The sequence below is a fragment of the Peromyscus maniculatus genome, chromosome 4, assembly GCF_049852395.1.
Source record: "Peromyscus maniculatus bairdii isolate BWxNUB_F1_BW_parent chromosome 4, HU_Pman_BW_mat_3.1, whole genome shotgun sequence".
NCBI lineage: Eukaryota > Metazoa > Chordata > Mammalia > Rodentia > Cricetidae > Peromyscus > Peromyscus maniculatus.
In genome coordinates, this window is record NC_134855.1 from 135,189,877 (window position 1) to 135,211,477 (window position 21,601).

Here is a 21,601-nt window from a genome sequence, read left to right on the forward strand (position 1 = left end):
TGACAACCAGAAAGGAGCTGAAGGGTTTTCTTCTGTTAGAGCCCTAGTACTCAGAGCCTGGTCTATAGTAAGTTGCTCAATAAGTATCAATGGGGCTGGACAGATGGCTCAGCAGTTGAGAGCGCTTACTGATTTTGCAGAGGACCCAGGTTCGGTTCCCAGCATCCACATGGCGGCTCACCTGTAACTCCAGTTCCATAGGGTCGGACACCCCCTCGGACCTCTGTGGGCTCCTGCATATGTGGGGTGCACATACATACACCCTCAGGAACACAGAGATATGTACCTAAATATTTTTTTTTTTGTTGTTTTGTTTTTTGGTTTTTTTCGAGACAGGGTTTCTTTGTGTAGCTTTGCGCCTTTCCTGGAACTCACTTGGTAGACCAGGCTGGCCTCGAACTCACAGAGATCCGCCTGGCTCTGCCTCCCAAGTGCTGGGATTAAAGGCGTGCGCCACCACTGCCCGGCTATTTAAAATTTTAAAAATAAAGAATATTGAATGAGTGGATGGGCAGAAACAAGTTGATTTGATGTTTGGGAGGTAGGACCAATGCTTTTTGGTAAAACACTGAATGTAAGTAGTAAGGAAGAGCAAGGAATCATGGGTCCCATGAGGCCCGTGGTTTGGAAAACTGCAGAAGTCGATGGCGCAGTATTCTGGCACAGGAATCGTCCTAGTTGGGGTTTCTGTTGCTATGACAAACACTGACCAAAAGCAACTGGAGGAAGGGTTTGTTTCGCTTACACTCTGATCACGAGCCATTATGGAGGGAAGTCAGCTCAGGAGCCTGGAGCTTGGAACTGAAACAGAGGCCATGGGGATTGCTGCTGACTGACTTGCCCCAATGCTTTCTCAGCCTGCTCTCTTACCCCACTCGTGACCTACTCGGGTGGCACCACCTCCAGTATGCTGCCCCCCCCCAACATTAATCAAGAAAATGCCCCCCCCCCCCGACTTCCCTACAGGCTAATAGGATGCAGGCACTTCCTCAACTGAAGTTCCCTCTTCTCAGATGACTCTAGCTCATGTCAAGTTAACAAACAAACAAACAAAAACCCTAACAGCACAGGAGCCACAGCACAAACGTGCGTGCTGTGATCTGAGCATGTTAGGCGTGGGAGAATCAGAAAGTCCCAGGAAGGGGGAAGGCTGCCTGACCACATGGAGAGCCTAAATCCTGCCATTTTCCAGTTTTGTAGCTCTGAATGATCATTGAATCTGTCTAAACCCGAGTTTCCTCGTCTGCAATTGGGAATCACCATTCCTCCCTCATAGGTGGCTACCTTCTGAGTGCTGAGCACAATGCCAAGGGCAGCGTAGGCACTCTGATAATAACATCTGTGGTCATTATTGTAATTAGATCATCTCTGCCTTCCGAAAAGTTGTGTCTTCTAGAGTCAAGATCTGTGTCTTGCAATCTCTCATTCTGCACTCTGTAGCCACAGGGCAGCTCTCCTTCTTCTTGCCTCGTTCTTCTTGACGCCCTTCCCCACCAGCCTGAACATCTCTCATGTATCCTTGCAAGACGGTCCCGGGTTGCTTGCTTTCCTCTGGGGAGTTCCACTGTCTCCTCTACTCCACAGACAAAGCCCTGAGATGGGACTGAAACTCTTTCCATGCTGTGCTTTGTTCCTATTGCTCACATTGGCACCCAAGTTATGGATTTGATTGCCCAGACAGCAGTGTGTGTGTGTGTGTGTGTGTGTGTGTGTGTGTGTGTGTGTGTGTGTGTACACACGCATATGTATGCATGTGTGCAATATGCACATAGAGGTCAGAGGCCAACTTAGGGAATCGTTCCTTAGGAGCTATCTATCTTGTTTTTTGAGACAGTATTTCTCACTAGCGTGGTGCTTGCCAGTTAGGCAAGGCTGGTTGGTCACAGAGTCTGGAGACCTGCCTGGGTCTGTCTCCTCAGTACTGGGATGAGAAGCATGCATCACCACACCCAGCATTTGCTCTTGGGTTCTAGGAATCTAACTCAAGTCCCCCTGCTTGCACTTTACTGACGGAGCACCCTATGTTCCTGGACCCCAGATTCTTTGATCACAGTCTTTGATTCTCTCTTCCTCGTTCCGATCCAGATTTCCAGATCAGACACCTGATTGTCAGGGCTTTCTCGATAGACTTCATCACTAGCCTCTCTGGCAATACCAGCAGGCACTTCATTCCTGCTCAGACACCTGACCATCCTCCGGAGCCTTTCCTTCTGCTGGCCCATCCAAATAGATGCGATGCTCTCGAATGCCTCGGGACCATCTGTTGTAACTTACCCAGCTTCTCTCTCCTCCCCAGGCCATCTTGGTTTTCCAAGTGCGCTCCTTAGCCGCACCAGTGATCATCTCTTCCCACCCCCATCCCCCTCTAATCTCACCACCGCCTCTGCAGTCTGCCGGCTCTTCTCTTAGGGCCACATTTTTTCTCTCTCTCCTTATCCTCTGTTCTTCTTCCCCTGTCATTCATTACTCAGCTCTGGCTCCTCAGGGACTGAAATCCCGCCCTGTGGCCAGCAGACCAATCACGCTGTTCTGTCTATGATCTCCACATCTTTGGTTCGGCCCAGCTATTTCGGTCTGCTGTACCTGCACTATTTTTCACTTTCCTCTGGGTTTTACACCTCTTTCGGCACTTGGAAGGTGTCAGACGTCTTAGAGTTAGTTAACTGCTGTCAGGGTTAGGCTTCTGACATGGCTGATGATTGATTAATGGGTCAAGGTGTAAAAAGATGGAAGATAAGTCATTCCTTTTAAAACTGAAGGAGACTTGCTTCTTTCGGTTCGCTTTTATCTTTTTTTTTTCTTCAGAAAGGACAATAGATCCTGTTACCTCATCAAGCTGGAAAGCCAAAACATAACTGATAAATTTCAGCAAATACTTTTTTTCTGCCTTTACTAGATACCAGGATTTATGCTGCATGTCTTCGTGTACATTACTTATTAAGCCTCTTCAAGATGAATTCCTTTCCTTGGTACTCAGACAGTGCCTCCCAAGCCAACTGTTCATTCATTTACTCATTCATGAACTTGGTGACTATTGACTCAGACACTGTGCTAAATACCATAGCAGGTTTAAAAACAATGGCGGCTTCTGTTCCCCAGGAACTCGATGCAGTTGGAGAAACAGATAGAATCAGTGAGCAGGTATGATGCATGGCAGTAACAACATTTAGCAGTGTGTACAAGTTTCTTCAGGAATAAAGAAGGCCACCTAGCTCTACCAGGGGTTTTTAAGGAAAGTATAAGGAAAGTATGGACACTGAAGGATGAGTAGGAGTGTGCCACCATGAATCAAGAGAATGGGGTTTGCAGCCACTAGGAAGAGCCTGGAACTATGAAAGAGCAAAGAATGTTTGGGAGTTGGTGTGTGTTCAGTGTGATCAGAGGCTTCTCCCAAGAGAAGTCAGAGGAGCGTGTGAGTGGCAGAGATGCGGTAAGCAGTGGATTCAGGAGCTGACTAGTCTCTGGTCCATGTTCCTTAGCAGAGAGAATACGGCAAGAGACCTAATGCTTTGATGACAGGGTTAAACCTGGGAATAGATGTTAGAGCAGGTGAATGACTGAGTGACTTGTCAGCTTCCTGGACATTCCTACCTGTCAGTATTTGAGTTTTGTGGCTGATCATGGGCTGAGGGTCGATTCCCAAAGGATTCTTTGTAACATGGCCACTTTGAGATAGATGACTGTATGCCATCTCTCTCCATTTCCCTCCTTCCAACCTCTTCACCTACTCTCACCCAAAGTTCCAGTCCTTTTTACATATTTCCCAGAATGTGCCACCCATACCTGCTGGACAGTTCCAATCTCATCTCCACCTGGACATCTTCCATGACCTCACCTTTCCCTTTATCCCTTCCCCCCCCCCCTTTTTTCCCATAGAACCCTCTCCATATCTGTTCTGTACTGCTATATTTTCATCACAGGGTCACTTGTCAGTTTGTGAATTCCTTAGTCATTGGTGTACCCCCAAACCTTGCACAGTGCCTAGCATGTATTAAGTGTTTGATAATGTTTGTTGACTGGACAAAATGAACAACTAAAGCATGTCCAACTCGGCATTGGCTATACAGAGATGGAGGGAGCCTTCCCACAAGGAGCTTAGAATCTGGTGGATGGTGATATGCAATGATTGGAGCCCAATGTTATAAGATCCATAATATGTGTAATAGGAGTTTAGAGAGCACCGAGGAGAGAGAACTCACTTAGCCTGGGAAGTCTTCCAGGGGTAGTAATTTATGGATTGAACATTAAAATATGAAAGGTTTTTGCCAAACTAAGAATACTCGGCAGAGAGAAACGTATGTGCAGAGGCATAGAGAGAATCATGTTGGGGGACTGTGAGTATTGACACTCGGCAGCATCATTCTGAAGGGAAAACATGTTTTAGACACCAAATATGAGAGAAGTAAAGTTGTCGCTCTTTTGCGGGTGTTCCAAGACTATTATTCTGGCAATTTGGCTTTTAATCAGTTTTATCACAAGGCAGTGAAGATGTTATAGTTGCCTTTGGTGAACATAAAGAGTAACTTACTTATAGTTCTGGCAGCTACCTTCTAAAAGTGATTTGATTTGGCTTACAATAAGGGACATCTTCACAATAAAGTTGTTTGTATAGAAACAAAAGCCAAAAGCTCTTGGGCTAAAGATGTAACTCAGCTGGTAGAGTGCTTACCTAGCACGTATAAAGCTTTGGTTCCCTAGCACCCAATAAAACTGGGCATGGTGGCACATGCCTACAATCTTAGCACATCTTGGAGGCAGGAGGATCAGAAAGTTCAAAGTCATCATCGACTATGCAGTAAGTTCAGAGAGTACATGAGAAGGGAATGGTACCTTCCCAAGGTGCCTCCCCTACACTCACTCATCAGTACTCAGGATGACCCTCTGGAGATGGGCAGAGAATTGGGTTTTGTGGCTTCAAGTCTGGCATTGAGGGTGTGCCTGACACATTAAGAATGTGGAAGTTTCATTCATTTTCCTGTAGGTGACACAGGGACCCTCGGGGTCCTCATTTCTTTGGATTTCCATCCCTTCTCACCTTTAGGGGTGGGGTAAGCTCCTTTACCTTGCTATCCTGCGGTCTCAGTGCTCTCTTGACCTTTGTGGGGGACCAGCCCCCACTTTATCCTGGGTACTCTTGAGGAGAGAGGGATAAAAAAGTATCAGGTAGAAAGAGAGACCTAGGTGATGAGAAGACAGAAACACAGGATGGCTTCAGGAGAACTTGGGTCAATAACCAATGGCCCAGAACTTTATTCAAAAGGGCTTTTATAATAAGGCCAAGGGGTGAGGCAAAAGGCCTCCCCGTAGCTAGATACAGCCAGGTGCAGACCCTTCCAAACACCTGGTATTCATGCCCTGTGGTCAAATCATCCCCTTGTGCAACCCTGCTGGGTAAAGGAAGCTCAGATTCTCTGACCTTGAGTAATTTGGGCCTCCACAGATCCTCTTCACCCAAACTTTTTCTAGTCTCTGTAGTGTTTGACATTGAGCTCCGGGCCTTTGTGCCCACTAGTCAAGAGCCCAACTACTGAGTCACATCCTCAGCCATTTTTTCCCCTTTTTAGAAAATGATTCCATTAAAAACAAAAACAAAAGCTTGGAAAGCAGAAAAGCACAAAAGAAGTCCTCCATGGTACTCTCTAACCAAGAGATATTAAGCTAGGTTGATTTTTATTGTTGCTGTTGTTTAACTTTGGAGGGAGCTGAGGCTGTAGATGAATACAAGAAGTCCGGGTTCAATCCTCTGCACATGTGTGCATACACACACACACACACACACACACATATGCATATGCACACGCACACACTGTTGACATCAACTAAGGCTTTCAGGAAGTTGACAGGACCAGGACAAAGAACTGACAGCCCTTCGCCCGAATCTTCAACTGTTCGCGTGTGACTGCAGTTCCTTCATCTGGCTATCTTTCTCTCTCTCAAAATATATTTATGCATTTATTTTGGAGCCCATTAAGCACCAGTTGCAGATACCACACATTCTTATGTAAGCCTTCAATGTGTATTTCTGAAAGGCAGGAGATTCTCTTACATAATAGATTTTTCTATGCATTTATTATTTATATATATATATATGGAATATGTTGCTTTGCTTATTTATAATTGTTTATAAAGGATTGCTTTGCGGAGAGATGGTTTAGCAATGAAGATTATATGTATTCTCCTGCTAACAGATATGGTGCAGTGTGAGGCTCTGTCAGATTGACTTCAGGCACAGCGTGTTTTAGGAGGGAAGGTATCCTCGGGCTGTTCTACCTCAGTGAGTTAGCTGTCCCTGTGCTCTTGCATGTTGGGCTCGTGTCAGTGGGAAGCACCAAAGTCGTGAATAAAAAGGGCAGGGAAAAGCTCTGAATACAAAGTTAGTGTCATTCTGTAGTGGACAGCCAATGAGAGGGTGACCGTGGGGGGGTGAGCCAATCAGAGGTCCGTATTCTGGAGGTTAACGTGACCACATCTGCAGGGTGAAATGGAAGAGTCAGTCAGAGTGTGGGTCCATACGTACTTTGGTGAAATGATCCCCAGTTTAAATCTCTGCCATGTGGAACGGAGCCTCCTCCAGCCTAATGCACCGTTTTCTTTCACATGCTTTTCAGAACTGGTTAAAATCCTATGGCTATCTGCTTCCCTATGAGTCACGGGCATCTGCGTTGCATTCCGGGAAGGCCCTGCAGTCAGCAGTGTCCACGATGCAGCAGTTTTACGGGATCCCAGTCACCGGTGTGTTGGATCAGACAACAATCGAGTAAGATTTGCATAGGACATTGTGCCTTTGAACTCTCTGGACTCTCTGTTCACATCTGTCGTGGTCATACTATGCCCATCCTCCCTCCCTGTATTTCTATATTTTAATGCCTCCTTGGGAGATAATACCAAAGAGTGCCCTTTCCTGGGTCCCCACCCCACCCCCCATATCTCTGCTATTAACTTTATGCTGTGTGACTGGAGACAAGTCACTTAACCCTTCTGGGCCTCAGTTTCCTTGTCAGTACAGCGAGGGAGAGGGTTATGGAAGGTCTCTCTAGTCTCATCAGGTCCCAGTAACTAAGAGCTCTCTCTGGCACCTTCGGGGGCGCCCTAAGATGTGTGTGCATGGCTCACTGGATGCAGAGAACTGTGGAGCAATCGCAGGCTGGCAGTTCTTGTCCCACTTTCCCCATCTACCAAACACCTGCTGGGTGCCCGCATGTGCCAGGCACTGTGCTTAGCCCCAGCCTCCTACTCAGCTGTTTTGTGAAAAACACAGTCATCTGGCCACGCCATCCTAGGGCTCAGAAACGTACCAACCCCAGGGAGATGCTGAGGAGGCAGTGACATAAATCCAGCCATGAGAATAGTTCTCACCACTCAGGGACACCGGAAAGAGGATGGAGAGGAGAGGGTCACAAAGCCAGCCTAGAAGGAGTGGCCAGAGAGGGGGAAGGGAGGGGGCGTGGCCAGCTGGGTTAGCTGCTGAGTGTCCAAACAGAAAGGTGGCTGAAAGGCTTTGCTGGGCTTAGGAATCGAGAGGTTGTGGCTGAGCTCAGGGGGATGGTGGGAACACAGTCAGAGGGTGATGAGGGGAGGAGACATGAGCAGCCGAGATGGCAAGTGGTGGGAAGACTTTTGAGAAGCCGGAGGACAAAGGGAAGGGGAAGAACTGGGTGGTGGGCAGAAAAGGACATGTTTTTATTTGTTTCTCACCGGAGAAAGTTGGGCCAGCGAAGTGGCTCACTGGGTAAAGGTGCTTGTTGCACCAGCCATGTGTTAGGTTCCCCAGAACCCATGTAAAGGTGGGAGGAGAGAACCAACTCTATGATATTCTACATGCATGTGTGCAGACAGACAGACAGACAGACAGACACACACACACACACACACACACACACACACACACACAAGCAGGGGGCTGGAGAAATGGCTCGACATTTAGGACCTCATATTGCTCTTGCATAAGACCCAGGTTCAATTCCTGACACCCACATGGTGGCTCACAACTTCCTGTGACCCCAGTTCCAGGGTCTGATACCTTCTTCTGACTTCTGAGGTCTCCTGCATGCACCCTGCTGCACAAACATACACTCAGGCATACACATTCCCATCAAAAATAAAACAAATATTTAAAATAGAGATAAATAGAAATGTTAAAAGATGAGAGTGGCTTGATTATGTTTTGGTTTGATTTTGCTTTGTTTAAGACAGGATCTCTCTACATAGTCCTGGCTGTCCTGGAACTCAGGATTTAGACCAGGTTGGCCTTGGACTCAAAGAGATTCTCCTGCCTCCCAAGTACTGGGATTAAAGGTATCTGGCACCATTATGCCTAGCTGTTTTTTTTTTTTTTTTTTTTTTTGTTGTTGTTGTTGTTGTTTGTTTGGTTGGTTGGTTGGGTTTTTTGTTTTTTTTTTTTTTTGTTTTTTTTTAGAAATAACCATAGGCTGAAAAGATGAGCCCAGCAGGTAAAAATGCTTGCCACACAACCTAATGACCTCAGTTCAATCCCTAGATCCCACACTGAAAGGAGAGAACCATCTCCTAAAAGTTGTTTTCTGACCTCCTGTGTGGACATATACCCACTAATAATAATAATAAATGCAAATAAGTAAACATTTTTGAACTAAAAAGAAAATCTCCACGAAAGCCACTGGAACTGTTTGGGGAGAGGCATTCAGGCCAGGAAGGCAGAGAAAGAGCAGAAATGAGTTTCTAAAGGGGGAGATGGAGCCCACGTGAGGGCGGCAGCAGATGGCAGGGCCGGTTGAGGACACCAGAGAACTGGCAGAAGGCAGGATGGGAAATGCACACAATGGTGGCTCGAGAATCAGTTCATCCCTCAGACAAGTTACTCTGGGATGGAATCATCTCTGGGGGACTTGGAGTGCTGAGCTTGGACGCAAATCCTTGAGTCCATTATTCCAAGCTGCAAAACTTAAAACTTGGCGATCCGTGATTCTATCCAGACATTTCCTGGTCCTTCCTTCTCTTACCGTGATATTCAGAGACAGTCCATCTAAAGGCTCCTAGGAGGCTGTGAGCAGAATCCTTGGTCCTTGGCCTTATGGGTGAGTGGCTTCTCAGTCCCAGCCTCCTTCCTGGGACAGTGTTATTTGGAGGCGTTTGTGCAGGCTTCACGGTAGAGCATCCTGGGCCAGGAGCACTGGTGTTTCTGCTGAGGCACCACCTGGCCTTGGATGCTCCTCTGTTCCAGAAAGCCCCAGGCCTGCTGGACAGGGTTCAAACCCCAGCAGGTGGATGGGAAAAGAGGAGACAAAGGGAATGAACCGAGGAAAGAGGCAGTGCCGCCTGCCCGCGGCTCTGCCGCACTCCTTAGGAGGACGGGAGCAGTGTTCTGGACACACAGAAGGAAAGAGCTGTCCACACTTAGTCCAAGATGGGAGCAGGGTGGGTAGAATTCAGAGGGCTCCACCTTAGCTCTGTGACTTTGGGCAATCGCTGCCTTTCACTGGACCCATTTTCTGCCGTAGGGTTCTCAGGTCTTACTCAGCCTTGAAGTATCAGGGTTGGCCCTTGCTTCTCTGTCCAGGGTGTGTTAGTAAAAGGAAGTTGGATTCGCAATTTTAAGTACTATTTTTGAGTGTTTACCTTGGAAAATGTCACACATTTATTCCTTCACTCATTCATCCAGCCACGTGGCTCCTCCAACTCAACTTTGTGCTAAGTGTTGAGAGGAGGAAACGAGAGCCGCGTCTTCCTTCACCACACTGCACTGACAGGCCACCCAGGCAGTGCAGCCGAGGGCCTGCCTCCCTGACTTCTGTTTTCTAAATGACCTGACTTATCCACGCAATCCTGACAACCTGAGTCTGATCCCTAGAACCCATGTCAAGGGAGAAGAGGACCGATTCCATGCGCCATCCTCTGGGCTCCATGCATGCTGTTGCATACAGCACTCCCACACACATTGTGTACACGCAGAAATAATAAAGAAATAATTTAAAACATTTAAAATAAAAATTCTAAAAGCAATTCAGTTAGAGTTGTATCAGCTTATAATCCTAACACATAAGAGATGGAGGCAGAAGGATCATGAATTTGAAGCTAACCTGGGCTACCTAGCAAGGTCAATCTCAAATCAAAGAATTGTAAGAGCACACAAATGTGTGGGCACTGCAGATGTTTACACAGATGTGTGCTGCTGCTGTCATGGAGATTCACGACCGCTGTGAGTGTAGGGCTCTCTCTGAGTGAGTGGGGCACACCCAGAGGAGTAAGACCTAGTTCGTTCCCCCAGGGGCTTTTCATATGTGGTTAAAACAGCCTGTCGTCTTTTCTCCATTGCCAATGGCAACTGCTTTTAACAGCTGTGAATGAGGTCAGACATTTTCCCTTCCAGCGATGCCAAGTTCAGTGGGTCGGTTGTTGGGCCAGTGCAGAACATAAACTGCAGGACGGTCTGGCCCTAGTCAGTTGCGGCTTTTTAAATCTCCTACCTGGGCCCATCTTAAATGCCCAGTGATGTTCCCAGGCTTGTTCCCTGTGCCTTTACCTGATAACCAACAAGTTTATCAAGACTGACTAAGTCCCAAGCACAAACTAGCTTTGGGGCACAATGACAAATGTAACGTGCTTCCTGTCCTCAAAGAATCTGCCATTATTAGAAGCAACAAAGTAATATCTAAAACCACAATACAATGTAACAAGTGCTACAGAAAATTACATCCTACATCTGCTCAGAGACTTCTTCCGAGTCAGGGTCTCACTGTGCAGACTAGGCTGCCCTGCAACTTTTGGTCCTCCGGCCTCAGCCTCCCAAGACTTGTTTTTACAGAGCACCTGGGTGTTGAGCCACTTCTTAAACACCTAGAACACGAGGCCATTTCCTGTCTCTCATGCTCTTCTGCTGTAGTGTCGAAGAGGTCTCATTCACTCAGTCAGTCAGTCAGTCAGTCAGTCGGTCAGTCCATCGTTGGTTAAGAAAACTCTATCGACCCCTTCTATGTGAGGCCCTGCGCCAGCCCAGAGATACAGGCAACTCTCCTATCCTCGAGCAGCTCAGAATCTGGTGAGAAAAGCAAAGCGTCTCCAAGAAAGCAGATGTATACATTCCAGGAGGGAGAACCGCTAGAAGGAAACGTTAAGCAGGTTAAGCCGTATTGGGATTGCGTTGTTGTAGACGTAGCAGTTCGTCAGGGACGCTCTCTCCGAAGGGCAGAGACCAGAATGAAGTAAAGGAACAAACTCTGTAGACAGAGGACTGCAAGCCAAGCAGACCTCCGCTGCAAAGACTCTAGAGCAGGGATGGCGACCGCGGTCAGCGAGCAGTGTGACACCACTGTGGCTGGCTGACGGGAGGAGGGTAACAAGCTGCTGGGCACGTGGGCAGGGGCAGACTGAGCCGGGGGTTCGAATTTTATTGCAGTTATGATGCTGATGAGGAAACTGGGGTTCATGTTGACTTCATCCCTGGCCTGGGGTCCTCCCTTGGTAGAACCAGAACTTACAAGGTCTTAAGTGTTTCTTAAACTCAAGTGTCTCCCCTTGGGAGTGAATGAATTAATGAATCGGTCAGTCTATCAGATAAATGTCTTATGTTCACTGCCATTCAGACTGGAGTTGTGGACTGGGCAATGCCCTCCTAGAGTGTTCAGTGACCATAATGTGTGTGTGTGTGTGTGTGTGTGTGTGTGTGTGTGTGTGTGTGTGCCTTCTCTCTGCCCAGGTGGATGAAGAAACCCCGATGCGGCGTCCCTGATCATCCCCACTTGAGCAGGAGGCGGAGAAACAAGCGCTATGCCCTGACTGGACAGAAGTGGAGACAGAAGCACATCACCTACAGGTGCCCCTTGCTTCCTCCCAGGGTTTGACCCCCATGCTCACCCTGTTTTTCCTGCCCAAGTCTCTGAGGTTCACGTGGCAGGTGTGTCTGGGGTTGGGGTTGGGGTCAGGACCAAGGCCAGGCATGTGGACATCAGGACCAGAGGCTGAGAGCCTGTGACCCTGTCTTCCTTGTGGCCTCCACAGGTGACTCTGGCTTCAGGTTTCCTGGTTTGCCTGGTCCTTTGGGAATTAGTTGTGTTCCGTCTAGACACCTACAGTTTTTAGTTACTGAACACGGGGTATGAATTGTTTTGTAGGATTCTGCTGTGTAAAGACCCAAGGCAGAGCTCACTGTTTATGCTTAAAACTTCCCTGCCTCTGCAGGATTCCCAATTTCATCCTGACAGACTTCACCCAAGATGCCCAATGCAGAGTCTCTGCTGTTTCTTTCTCTCTCTCTCTCTCTCTCTCTCTCTCTCTCTCTCTCTCTCTCTCTTTCTTTTTTTTGCTTTTGTTTTTGTTTTTGAGACAGGGTTTCTCCGTGTAACAGTCCTGGCTGTCCTAGAACTCACTCTGTAGCCCAGGCTGGCCTCGAACTCACAGAGATCCTCCTGAGTGCTGGGATTAAAGGCGTGCACCACCACCGCCTGGCCTCTGCTGTTTCTTAAGGAGAGTAAGGAATGAAGACATGGGTCACAATAGTCATTCCGTGCCTGAGAAACTCAGGGCAGACCAAAGCCGTCTCAAAGCCCCACAGTGGCTGAGACAAGGATAATGAAACCCAGCACAGCAGGGCCAGACACCAGGATTCACAGAGACTTGGGCAAGGACCAGGCTAGGAAAGGGCTCTGCTTGGCACCTCTCAGAACTCTGATTCTGTCTCAGATCGGTTCCCGGGGTACAGTAAAAGAAACTGAGGCAGAGATTACAGGGTTAAAGTAAGGGTGTTCCTTACTGACAAGATGTATGTATCAGAACAGGACTTTTTTCAAAAAGAGAAGGAAACTTAAGAGGAATCTAGGTTAGAAGACTCGCGTCTTCCAAAGACGAGGAATGGATCAAGAGGAAGGGAAAAAGTTTCTAGCCCACCTCTGACCTTACCTTCCATTACCCAACCTCCCTAGACCTCTGCTCCCTTCCTGTGGAATGGGAAAGATGATCCATGCCCCAGGCCTTCTTGGGACAGAGCACTCATAAGTAGTCGTGTTCCATTGTGGAAAACCGTGCACCAGATACAGTTACCTTAAAGAACTAAGTCAGGCATTGGATTAAGTCATGTGCTGCCCTACACCAGCTGCTGATAGACCAGCAATGGCTAGTTTTTTTCCACTGTAATGCCTCTGTACTATTTGAGTATATCTGTGACTTTTACAAATGTATATATTTTCTGTATTGGGAGAGAAAGAGCTAAATTTAAAGGAGTCTACCTATCAGTTTTCTACTACACATTGGGTGGAATCCCTTATGCAACACAAGCCTTGTCAGGAATAAAAACTCCGATGAAAACAAAGCTATTCTGATGGGGGGAGGGGGTGATGATCTTCCTAGTCAGCCTATTCTTTAGCCCCTCTAGGCCTCTCAATAGAATTCTAGGACTCAAAATGTGAAGGCCACTGGACCATACTGGCTCTGACATCCCTTTTAGCCCCATTGGTCTCTGATTTTGTATTCATTTCCAATGATTTTCTCTCTCTCACCAGCATTCACAACTATACCCCAAAGGTGGGTGAGCTGGACACGCGGAAAGCTATTCGTCAGGCTTTCGATGTGTGGCAGAAGGTGACCCCTCTGACTTTTGAAGAGGTGCCATACCATGAGATCAAAAGTGATCGGAAGGAGGCAGACATCATGATCTTCTTTGCTTCTGGTTTCCACGGTGACAGCTCCCCATTTGATGGGGAAGGGGGCTTCCTCGCCCATGCCTACTTTCCTGGCCCAGGGATTGGAGGAGACACTCACTTCGATTCAGATGAACCCTGGACACTAGGAAATGCCAACCATGATGGTAAGGACATGAGAGGATGGCGTGGGGGAGTCAGTGCTGGGCTGTTCAATTTTCAGGGAGAGATGTGCCAAGGATGCATTTGGAGACACCATTGATGAGAGACCTACTTTCCAGAGCTTCTTGTCTAAGAACTAAGGACTCAAAAGAATGAGAAGGAGATTGTGCTCTCTGTTAATATTCAACACTTGATCTACCAGGGCCAGGGCCATAAAGATGGGTGAGACCACCTAGAAGTTGGTGTAATTGGGCTGAGGCAGGATTGCACCACGAATAAGAAAATGATGTGTGAGAGGCTGAAGAAACAGGTTAGAAGGCTTTAAAATGGAACTTGAGCTCTGTTGGGTTCTGGTCCCAAAGTTACTCTAAGCCGTGGCCTAACCTTTCTAGCATCCTCAGATAACTTGCCCTGCACCACCTATTCTGCAGATATTCTCGAAGCAGCAGTCAGTGTCGGGCAGTGATAGCCACTCGTCATTACAGAGTTCATCCATATGAGCCAAGACACTTGCTTAGCAAATGGCAATGGACACAGTGTTGTGCCCATTTACATTTTGTATTACATCCATTGATTTGTATGAGTGTATGCTGTGTTGGTGTGCACATGCCACAGCTCTCACGTAGAGGTCAGAAGATAACTTGGGGAGGTCAGTTTTCCCCTTCCATTGTGTAGGTCTTGGGAATCAGACTCAGGGGGTCATGTCTGGTGGCAGGTACTTCTCTACCTTGAGCCTTCTCACTGGCCCAATAATCTATTTATTACATTCTTTAGTTATTATTTGTGGGGTGAGTGTGGATATGGAGAGTTCAGAGGACAACTTATGGGAGTCCTTTTACCCCTTCACTAGGTAGGTCCAAGGGCTTGAACTTGGGTCACTGGGCTTGGTAGCAATTGTCTTTATCCACTGAGCCATTGTGCCAACTGTTAGGCCCATTCTTAAGATGAAGAGCTCAGGGCTCAAATGGTAGGTGGCAGTGCTGGAACTCAAACCCTAGTTCAACAGGAGCCTATGAAAGGGCTAAGGATGTAGCTCAATTGGTAGAGTCTTTGCCTAGCATTCATAAAGCCCCGGGTTCAATCCCCAGCATAAGCAAGGAGTGGTGGTACATACCTGTAATCCTGGCATTCAGGAAGTGCATACAAGGGGGGCAGAGTAAGTAATCTCTAAGGTCTCTTCCAATGCAGGTGTGACATGGTACAGAGTCCTGCAATGACCAAGGGGTGTGTGACTATTTAAATAAGGGCATAGGCAGAGTCTGCCCTCCGAAACCCAGAGTCGGGGCTCTATATAAGTAGCCCTGCCATAAGGCAGACTCTGCTAGAGGCTGAAGCTCAGGTGCCATAAAAATGCAACAGGAGTCAAGGGGATGGAGAGGCAGAGGATTCAGCCTTCAGATTATGGCAGATAGTAACGAATGGACGTTAAGGTCCCAAGGTCCACGTCAAGTGCCTCCCACACAGCACGTAAGTAGGTATTATCATCCCCATTTCACAGAGAGTCAAACAAAAACATAGAGAAACATTATTCTATCCAAGGCCCCAGAGTTAGGAGGAGTTATACAAGGCTTTGAATTTGGAAATTATAACCCTGGATTCCATACCCTCAGCCACCATGCTGTACTTCCATGGATCTCAAACTTTGAGAATCACCTAGAAACTTAAGAATGCAGAGCCCAGTCTTGAGGAACATCTCTGTCCTTGAAGTTTCTTACTCAGCCTGATCATGAGAACCACCAAGGGTCTTTTTTAGAAACAGATTGCTGTCCCTGGAGATCCTGATCCTTAATCTGGATCAAGTTTGGGAAACAGAGGACACCTGTTCTTTTCTTGGTGCAGCTTATGGGTGTGGCAGGCTCTTTGCGGCTCCTCCCTCAGAAGCCAGGTCTGGTGTACGGAGGTGGGCTGCTCCCCCGAGGACACTCCAGACCACTGTGTGAATCCGGGGTTCATCTCTCTCAGCATCTGTCCAGCACTGGTCCAGGAGCTGGTTTGGCCAAGGCGCTGCCCAGGGTGTTATGAGACTGTTCAGCTTCTTTGTCCTCTTCCCTCTTCCGATTTCTGCTGTTTCCTGTGAAGCTCCATTTCCTCTAGCTAGGCGTCATCTCTCCTGTGTCCTGGATAACTTCCCTGGCCCTCTGTATACCCATGCTTTATCTCATTCTTATTTTTGGAGTGGTGTCAACAAATGACTGTGACGACTGATAAGGCGTCAGGGGGAAAAATCTATCATTTTCAGGCCCTGTTATGTGCCAGGCACCGTCAGCTCAAGGGTTTTGTTTTTAGTTCTGGTAAACACAACTGAATTTTCAAAGGGTTATTTTCCTACGGAGGTGCTAGGAAGAAACGCCTCTGCCTCACTTTCTGCCAAGCTCCAGGGTCTCCACAGTCATGCCCACTCCTTGCTTTTGAGGAGCTTGCTAGGCTCAGCCTCCAGTCCCAAGAACTGGCGTGTGTGGCATGTGGGAAGGACCTAGAGTCTGTGAATGGACACCATTGTTACACTCCTCCTGCCTGATCATCCTGTCTTTAATGAACAACCTCCAGCTCTGACAGAAATTCCAAGAGAGCTAATGTCTTCTCTGGACAGGAGTCAGGACATTGCTCTGTAAAAACAGAGATGAAGCAGGTACCACTTAGAAGCACAGCCATAGATCTCTGGCTGAAGGGGGGTCAGCCGTGAGCACTGCCCCAAGACAGGTTTCAGGGGAAAGAATTGCAGTTTATTGAGCACCTGAATAATGTGGCATTTGATTCCCACACAGACTCAGTGAGGGAGGGAGCAGACTCTCCTGGGAACTTTGGTCTGATCATTGGCTTTCTTTACGGAACAATATCCAACTCTCTAAAGGAGGGAGACTGAGGAGGGCTCCAGTGATGGACACTAATGTTTGTACTGCGCCTACCCCTTCCACATTTATTTGGGGACTGAGGTTTTTTGTTTTATCTTTATTTTATGTGTATGAGTGTTTTGTCTACATCTGAGTGCACCACAAGCAGTGCCCTTGGGGGCCAGAAGAGGGTGTCAGATCTTCTGGAACTGGAGTTACAGATGGTTGTGGGCTGCCATGTGGGTGCTTGCAAATGAACCCTGGTCCTTTACAAGAGCAACAAGTGCTCTTTACCACTGAGCTATCTTTCCAGCCCCATGGCTGATGTATTTTAAAGAAAGAAAGACCCAGGTATAATGTAATTTTATATATGACTACTTTAGTTTGCCACTCTAACAAAGATGGAATTTTAATATAACCACAAAATCAGTATCAAACTCAACAAAGTTAACAACTTCTTAAAATCTAATGCCAGAGCATTGGTAAAGTGCTTGTCATGTAAGCTTGAAGGCCTGCGTTTGATTCCCAGAACTCACACAAAAAAGCCAGGTAGGGTGTCAATCGCTTGTAACCCCAGCACTGGGGAGGCAGAGACAGGCGGATGCCTGGGGCTTGCTGGCCAAGCAGCCTAGCCTAGTCAGGAAGCTCCAGGTCCAAGGAGAGACCCTGTCTCAAAACACAAGATGCAACAATGCCCAAGGTTGGCTTCTGGCCTCCACATACCCACACACACTTGTAGGCATACATACAAACACACACAGACACACACAGACACACACAGACACACACACACACACACACACACACACACACACACACTCACAATCTAATACCTAGTGGCAGTGTCCCCAATTACCTCAAAGTGTCTTTTACAGTTGTTGGCTTGAATCAGGATCCAAACAAGATCCACATCACACATGGCTCTTTTAAAGTCTTGTAATTTAAAATACACCCCACCCCCACATTTCCCTGTCTTGCATGGAAGACAGTCTTAAGTGTAGTCATTTGACTTGATGAGACTCAAGTTCACCTTTCACCTGTCTCTCTCCTCATGATTCCTGAGTACTGCAGAGCAGAGCAAGCCTGACGAGGCGTAGGTTCACTTTTGGGCAGGATCTTTCCTTGGTAGTATTGATATGTTCTGTTCACTGCATCAGAAACACGTATGATTCAAGCTGTCCTGTTTTAAAAATAGAAAGGAAGAAAGAGAGAAAGGAAGGAAGGAAGGAAGGAAGGAAGGAAGGAAGGAAGGAAGGAAGGAAGGAAGGAAGGAAACAGGAAGGAAGGAAGGAAGGAAGGAAGGAAGGAAACAGGAAGGAAGGAAGGAAGGGAACAAGGAAGGAAGGAATCAGTGTAGTCTACATCTGGACCCAAAGCTCCTGAATCACAGTCCTCATTGCCCCGGGTTTGAAAGATGTCCGAGACTCACACCTGTAATTCCAGCACTCACGAGGATGGGGCGGGAAGACTGCTGCAGTTCTGAGGCCAGCCAGGGCTACCCAGTAAGTTCCAGACCAGCTGGAGGTCCAGAGACCCTGTCGGGGTGGCTCAGGGGAGAAGTACTCCTGTGGGAGCCTGAGGACTTCGTTTGCAGGCCTAACACCCCCATAAAAGGCGGCTGCAGCAATGTGCACCTGTAACCCCGAGCCGGGGACAGAATTACGCAGACCCCATGGGCTCCCTGGCTAGCTGGTCTAACCAAAACAGCACACACTGGGTTTACTGAGAGACACTGTTTCAAAGTAAATACATGAAAGTGTAGAAAGCAATAGAGAATTCTTAACAGCAATCTCTGATTTCTACAGGCATGCCCCCGTAGGTAAGCATGCCTGCGCACGTGCATACAACACACACTCACACACACACACACACACACACACACACACACACACACACACACCCCTCTCCAGATTGCCACTGTGCAATTGTGCGTGTGGCTCTCATTCCCTACCCCACTGAAGTGTACAAAGGGGCAGTCTAGCCCACCACACCTTAAATCCATTTTCATTGAACTTTTCTCTGTTCCCATTTCTTTCAAATGAATCAACCTGTGAAGTCAGCAGATACCCACGCAGTTCTGCCAGCGGGGACCCAGCTCTCAGTATTCCTTCCCAGAGGAAGAGCCTTCATGACCATACCCTGCTTCATGGGACAGAGCCTTTCCACACTTAGCTCACTAGCTCATCCCCCATGGTGTGTGTGTGTGTGTGTGTGTGTGTGTGTGTGTGTGTGTGTGTGTGTAGAGATTATAATCTTCCGGTTTACAGATGATGACGACGACGTGACCCTCTGCTGGGGGTATCGAGAAAGTCACACAGTTGGAAGGCGGCAGAGCCAGATGTGAAAGCCAGATGTGAAAGCCAGATGCCACATCTTTAACAGTGCCCACAGGGTCTGCAGCAGGTGGTCCAGGAACAGTACTTGGAAAACAGTAGTCCTGGATGCTGTCACCTTACTGTGTCAGACTCGGGTAACTTTGAGCCTTTTTTTCTGGGGCTACTGCCCCCAAGAAGCTCAGTCTTGGGGCAGAATACGTGCCCATGGCTGTAATTAATGAAAATTGGAAAGTGGCCAGTACCTAAAGCTGCCTGAGATTAAAATGCTGGCAGAGGGGGAAGGCAGCATTCTCGGCCAGCTGGGAGAGCTGGGCTGGTTTCCTGGGAGATGAGCACTGGGGTGAACTTCAGAGGAAGGAGGGTCTTCTAGGCGCAGGGGACACGGCTGATGAGAAGTCAGAGGGGAAGAAAGATGCCTTGGGGGGGGTGCTGCTGGAGTCAGGAAGATGGGGGGCACCAGTGAGGAAGTCCATCCTAAGAGGCAAGGTCCACTGGAGAAGCCAAGCAGTTTGTCATGCTGCAGGGCCCAGAGACTTCCAGAACACACACAACTGAGGACGCTGGTCCTCTCACAGAGCTCAGCACAACAGTGGTAATGAGTAATGATCTGCCTGTGCCAGGACCTGGTATGGCACTTTGTTTACCTTGACTCATTAATCCTTGTCCCTGTTCTTATGAGGAAGGCAGCCATTATTCTCTTTGCTGCAGAGAAAGAGCTCTTGAAATGCCACACTGCTAGGACACGGCAGAGCTGCAGAAGCCATATTCCAATCCCTCTGCTTTCCTTTGGGGAGTGGAGACCCCAAAAGCCTTCTCTCCGTGAGGCACCAGGCTCTTCTCCATAGCTGACCCCTTCCCCATCCCTCTGTGTTCCCTCACACGCTCAGTCTGGCTGCTCTCCCCTCCCCTTCCCTCTGGTCCCCAACACTCTCCTGATTCTGTGTAGTAGGATGCTGACTTCTCAGCTCTTCTCTTCCTTGTGGTCCTGGGAAGAAACCCACAGGCCTCTTTCCTTTAAGGGATTTCACTCTTCACACAATGGGCACAAGCCAAGGACAATGGCTGAGAATACCCAGGGGCTCCCTGGCTCCCTGCTGAGGTCCCTGTGGATGGTCCCTAGGAGAGGCCTGGTCAGGAGAGAGACCCGGAACAGCTTGTCCAGGTGGAGCAGGGAGCAGAGCCAGGCCAGGCCGCGGGAAGCTGAGCTGCCTTCTGTCAGCCACCTTTGTTTGGAGTGATGCTAAAAGATGAGCTCACCGCTTCCCTACTGCTGGAGGGACCAGGACCCGAGGAAGGAGCTGGGGGCAACCTGGCTTTCTCCCGTCGGCCTGCCTTTCTCAGCAGAAGGCCAACCCAGGCTCTTGGCCAACCTTGCCGTGATCTTGCCCATCCCCCATCCCTCTCCATCACTCAAAGGTGGCTTCGTGGATGCTGCTGCTGGTGTCAGTGGAGATTCAGTGTGAGTCCGGTCTGTAGAATGCTTCTCTTTTCCCAAGCCCTCACTCAAAAGGCCAGATAACTCTCATCCTCATCTGACTATCCTGGGGGCCTTGATGGGCTTAGGTAGGGCAGCTCTACCAGGAATACTCGACCCAGAATGGCCAGTAAGGTTCCTGAATTCTGGTGGCCTCCCTAGACTTTGAGATGGCAGAAAGGGACCGAGACATGCCTAGGACTGGGAGATAAGGGGCAGATCTCAGGGGAGAACCAATGCCAGAGATATAAGAAGGAGTCCCTAACTGCACAGAGAAGCACCAGATCCAATGCCCTGCCCAACTCCTTGGCCAATTTCTTTCCCAATACTATGGTTACTTAATGTCTACAAATTCAGGCCTTGACCTACCCAAGGCTTAAAATGGAAATTGAAGGGAGCCAGCTTTAAGAGAATCTGGTTGCTGAAACCCCACCAGCCTTTCTGGCCAGGGGCTTGTTCTGTGTGGCCTAGCTCATGTCTTATGGGCCGTAGCAACCGAGCAACTGGCAACCGTTCCTGCCATGATGTGCATTTCACACCTGCTGGCTCTTCAGTCCTCATCCAGCCAATGAGTTAGGTCTGGTGTTTCCTTTCTACAAACAAGGACACTGAGGTTGAGGTGTTGGCCTGGGTTCATAAAGCTTGTGGGTGTGGCACTGGCAGCGAAGGGGACCTGTCCCATCTCAGGGTGCTCAAAACCACCACACCTCACTGCCCCTCAGTTCCATGTTCAGGATCCTGGGTCCCAATCTCAGCACCAGGTTCCCACCTGTTCTTGACCCTTCAACTTTGATTATAGCCAGGAGTTCCAGAACTAGGGTCCTGCTGCCCCACACGGAGCCCTGTACACACCAGACCTCCTGAAGATGACTACCCACCAGCCACCCCAAGGACTTTCTTCTCGTCTTGCCATAGCTTCCTTGATTCTGCTCACCAGCACCCCAGTACCTGCACCCCACCTTCTGAACTGATCCCACTGATCTACCTGCCTCCGGTCTCCTTTGCCTCTAATCCTCTCTCCCGTGGTAACCAGGGTGACTTCATCGTGCCCCACCTCCTCTCCTGCTATCCCTGCCCCCCACCCATGACCAAGAGACTGATCCAAATTCCTTTGTAGGGCATCACAGAGCCCGGCCTGCCAGCCTGGCTGACCTCATCTCTCCCTGGCCCTCCCTTTGTGCTTTGTTCTAG

The 21,601-nt window shown here is 48.5% G+C and overlaps 1 protein-coding gene across 1 annotated transcript in view; it reads left to right on the forward strand.

The window, feature by feature from the left end:
• The window catches only part of Mmp24 (matrix metallopeptidase 24), a 44,624-nt gene that overhangs the window by 10,865 nt on the left and 12,158 nt on the right, over positions 1-21,601 (forward strand). The window contains exons 2-4 of the mRNA XM_076570961.1: positions 6,609-6,757; positions 11,672-11,788; positions 13,470-13,774. Of these exons, the coding sequence (XP_076427076.1) occupies positions 6,609-6,757; positions 11,672-11,788; positions 13,470-13,774 (571 nt within the window). The remainder of the gene's footprint in view (positions 1-6,608; positions 6,758-11,671; positions 11,789-13,469; positions 13,775-21,601) is intronic.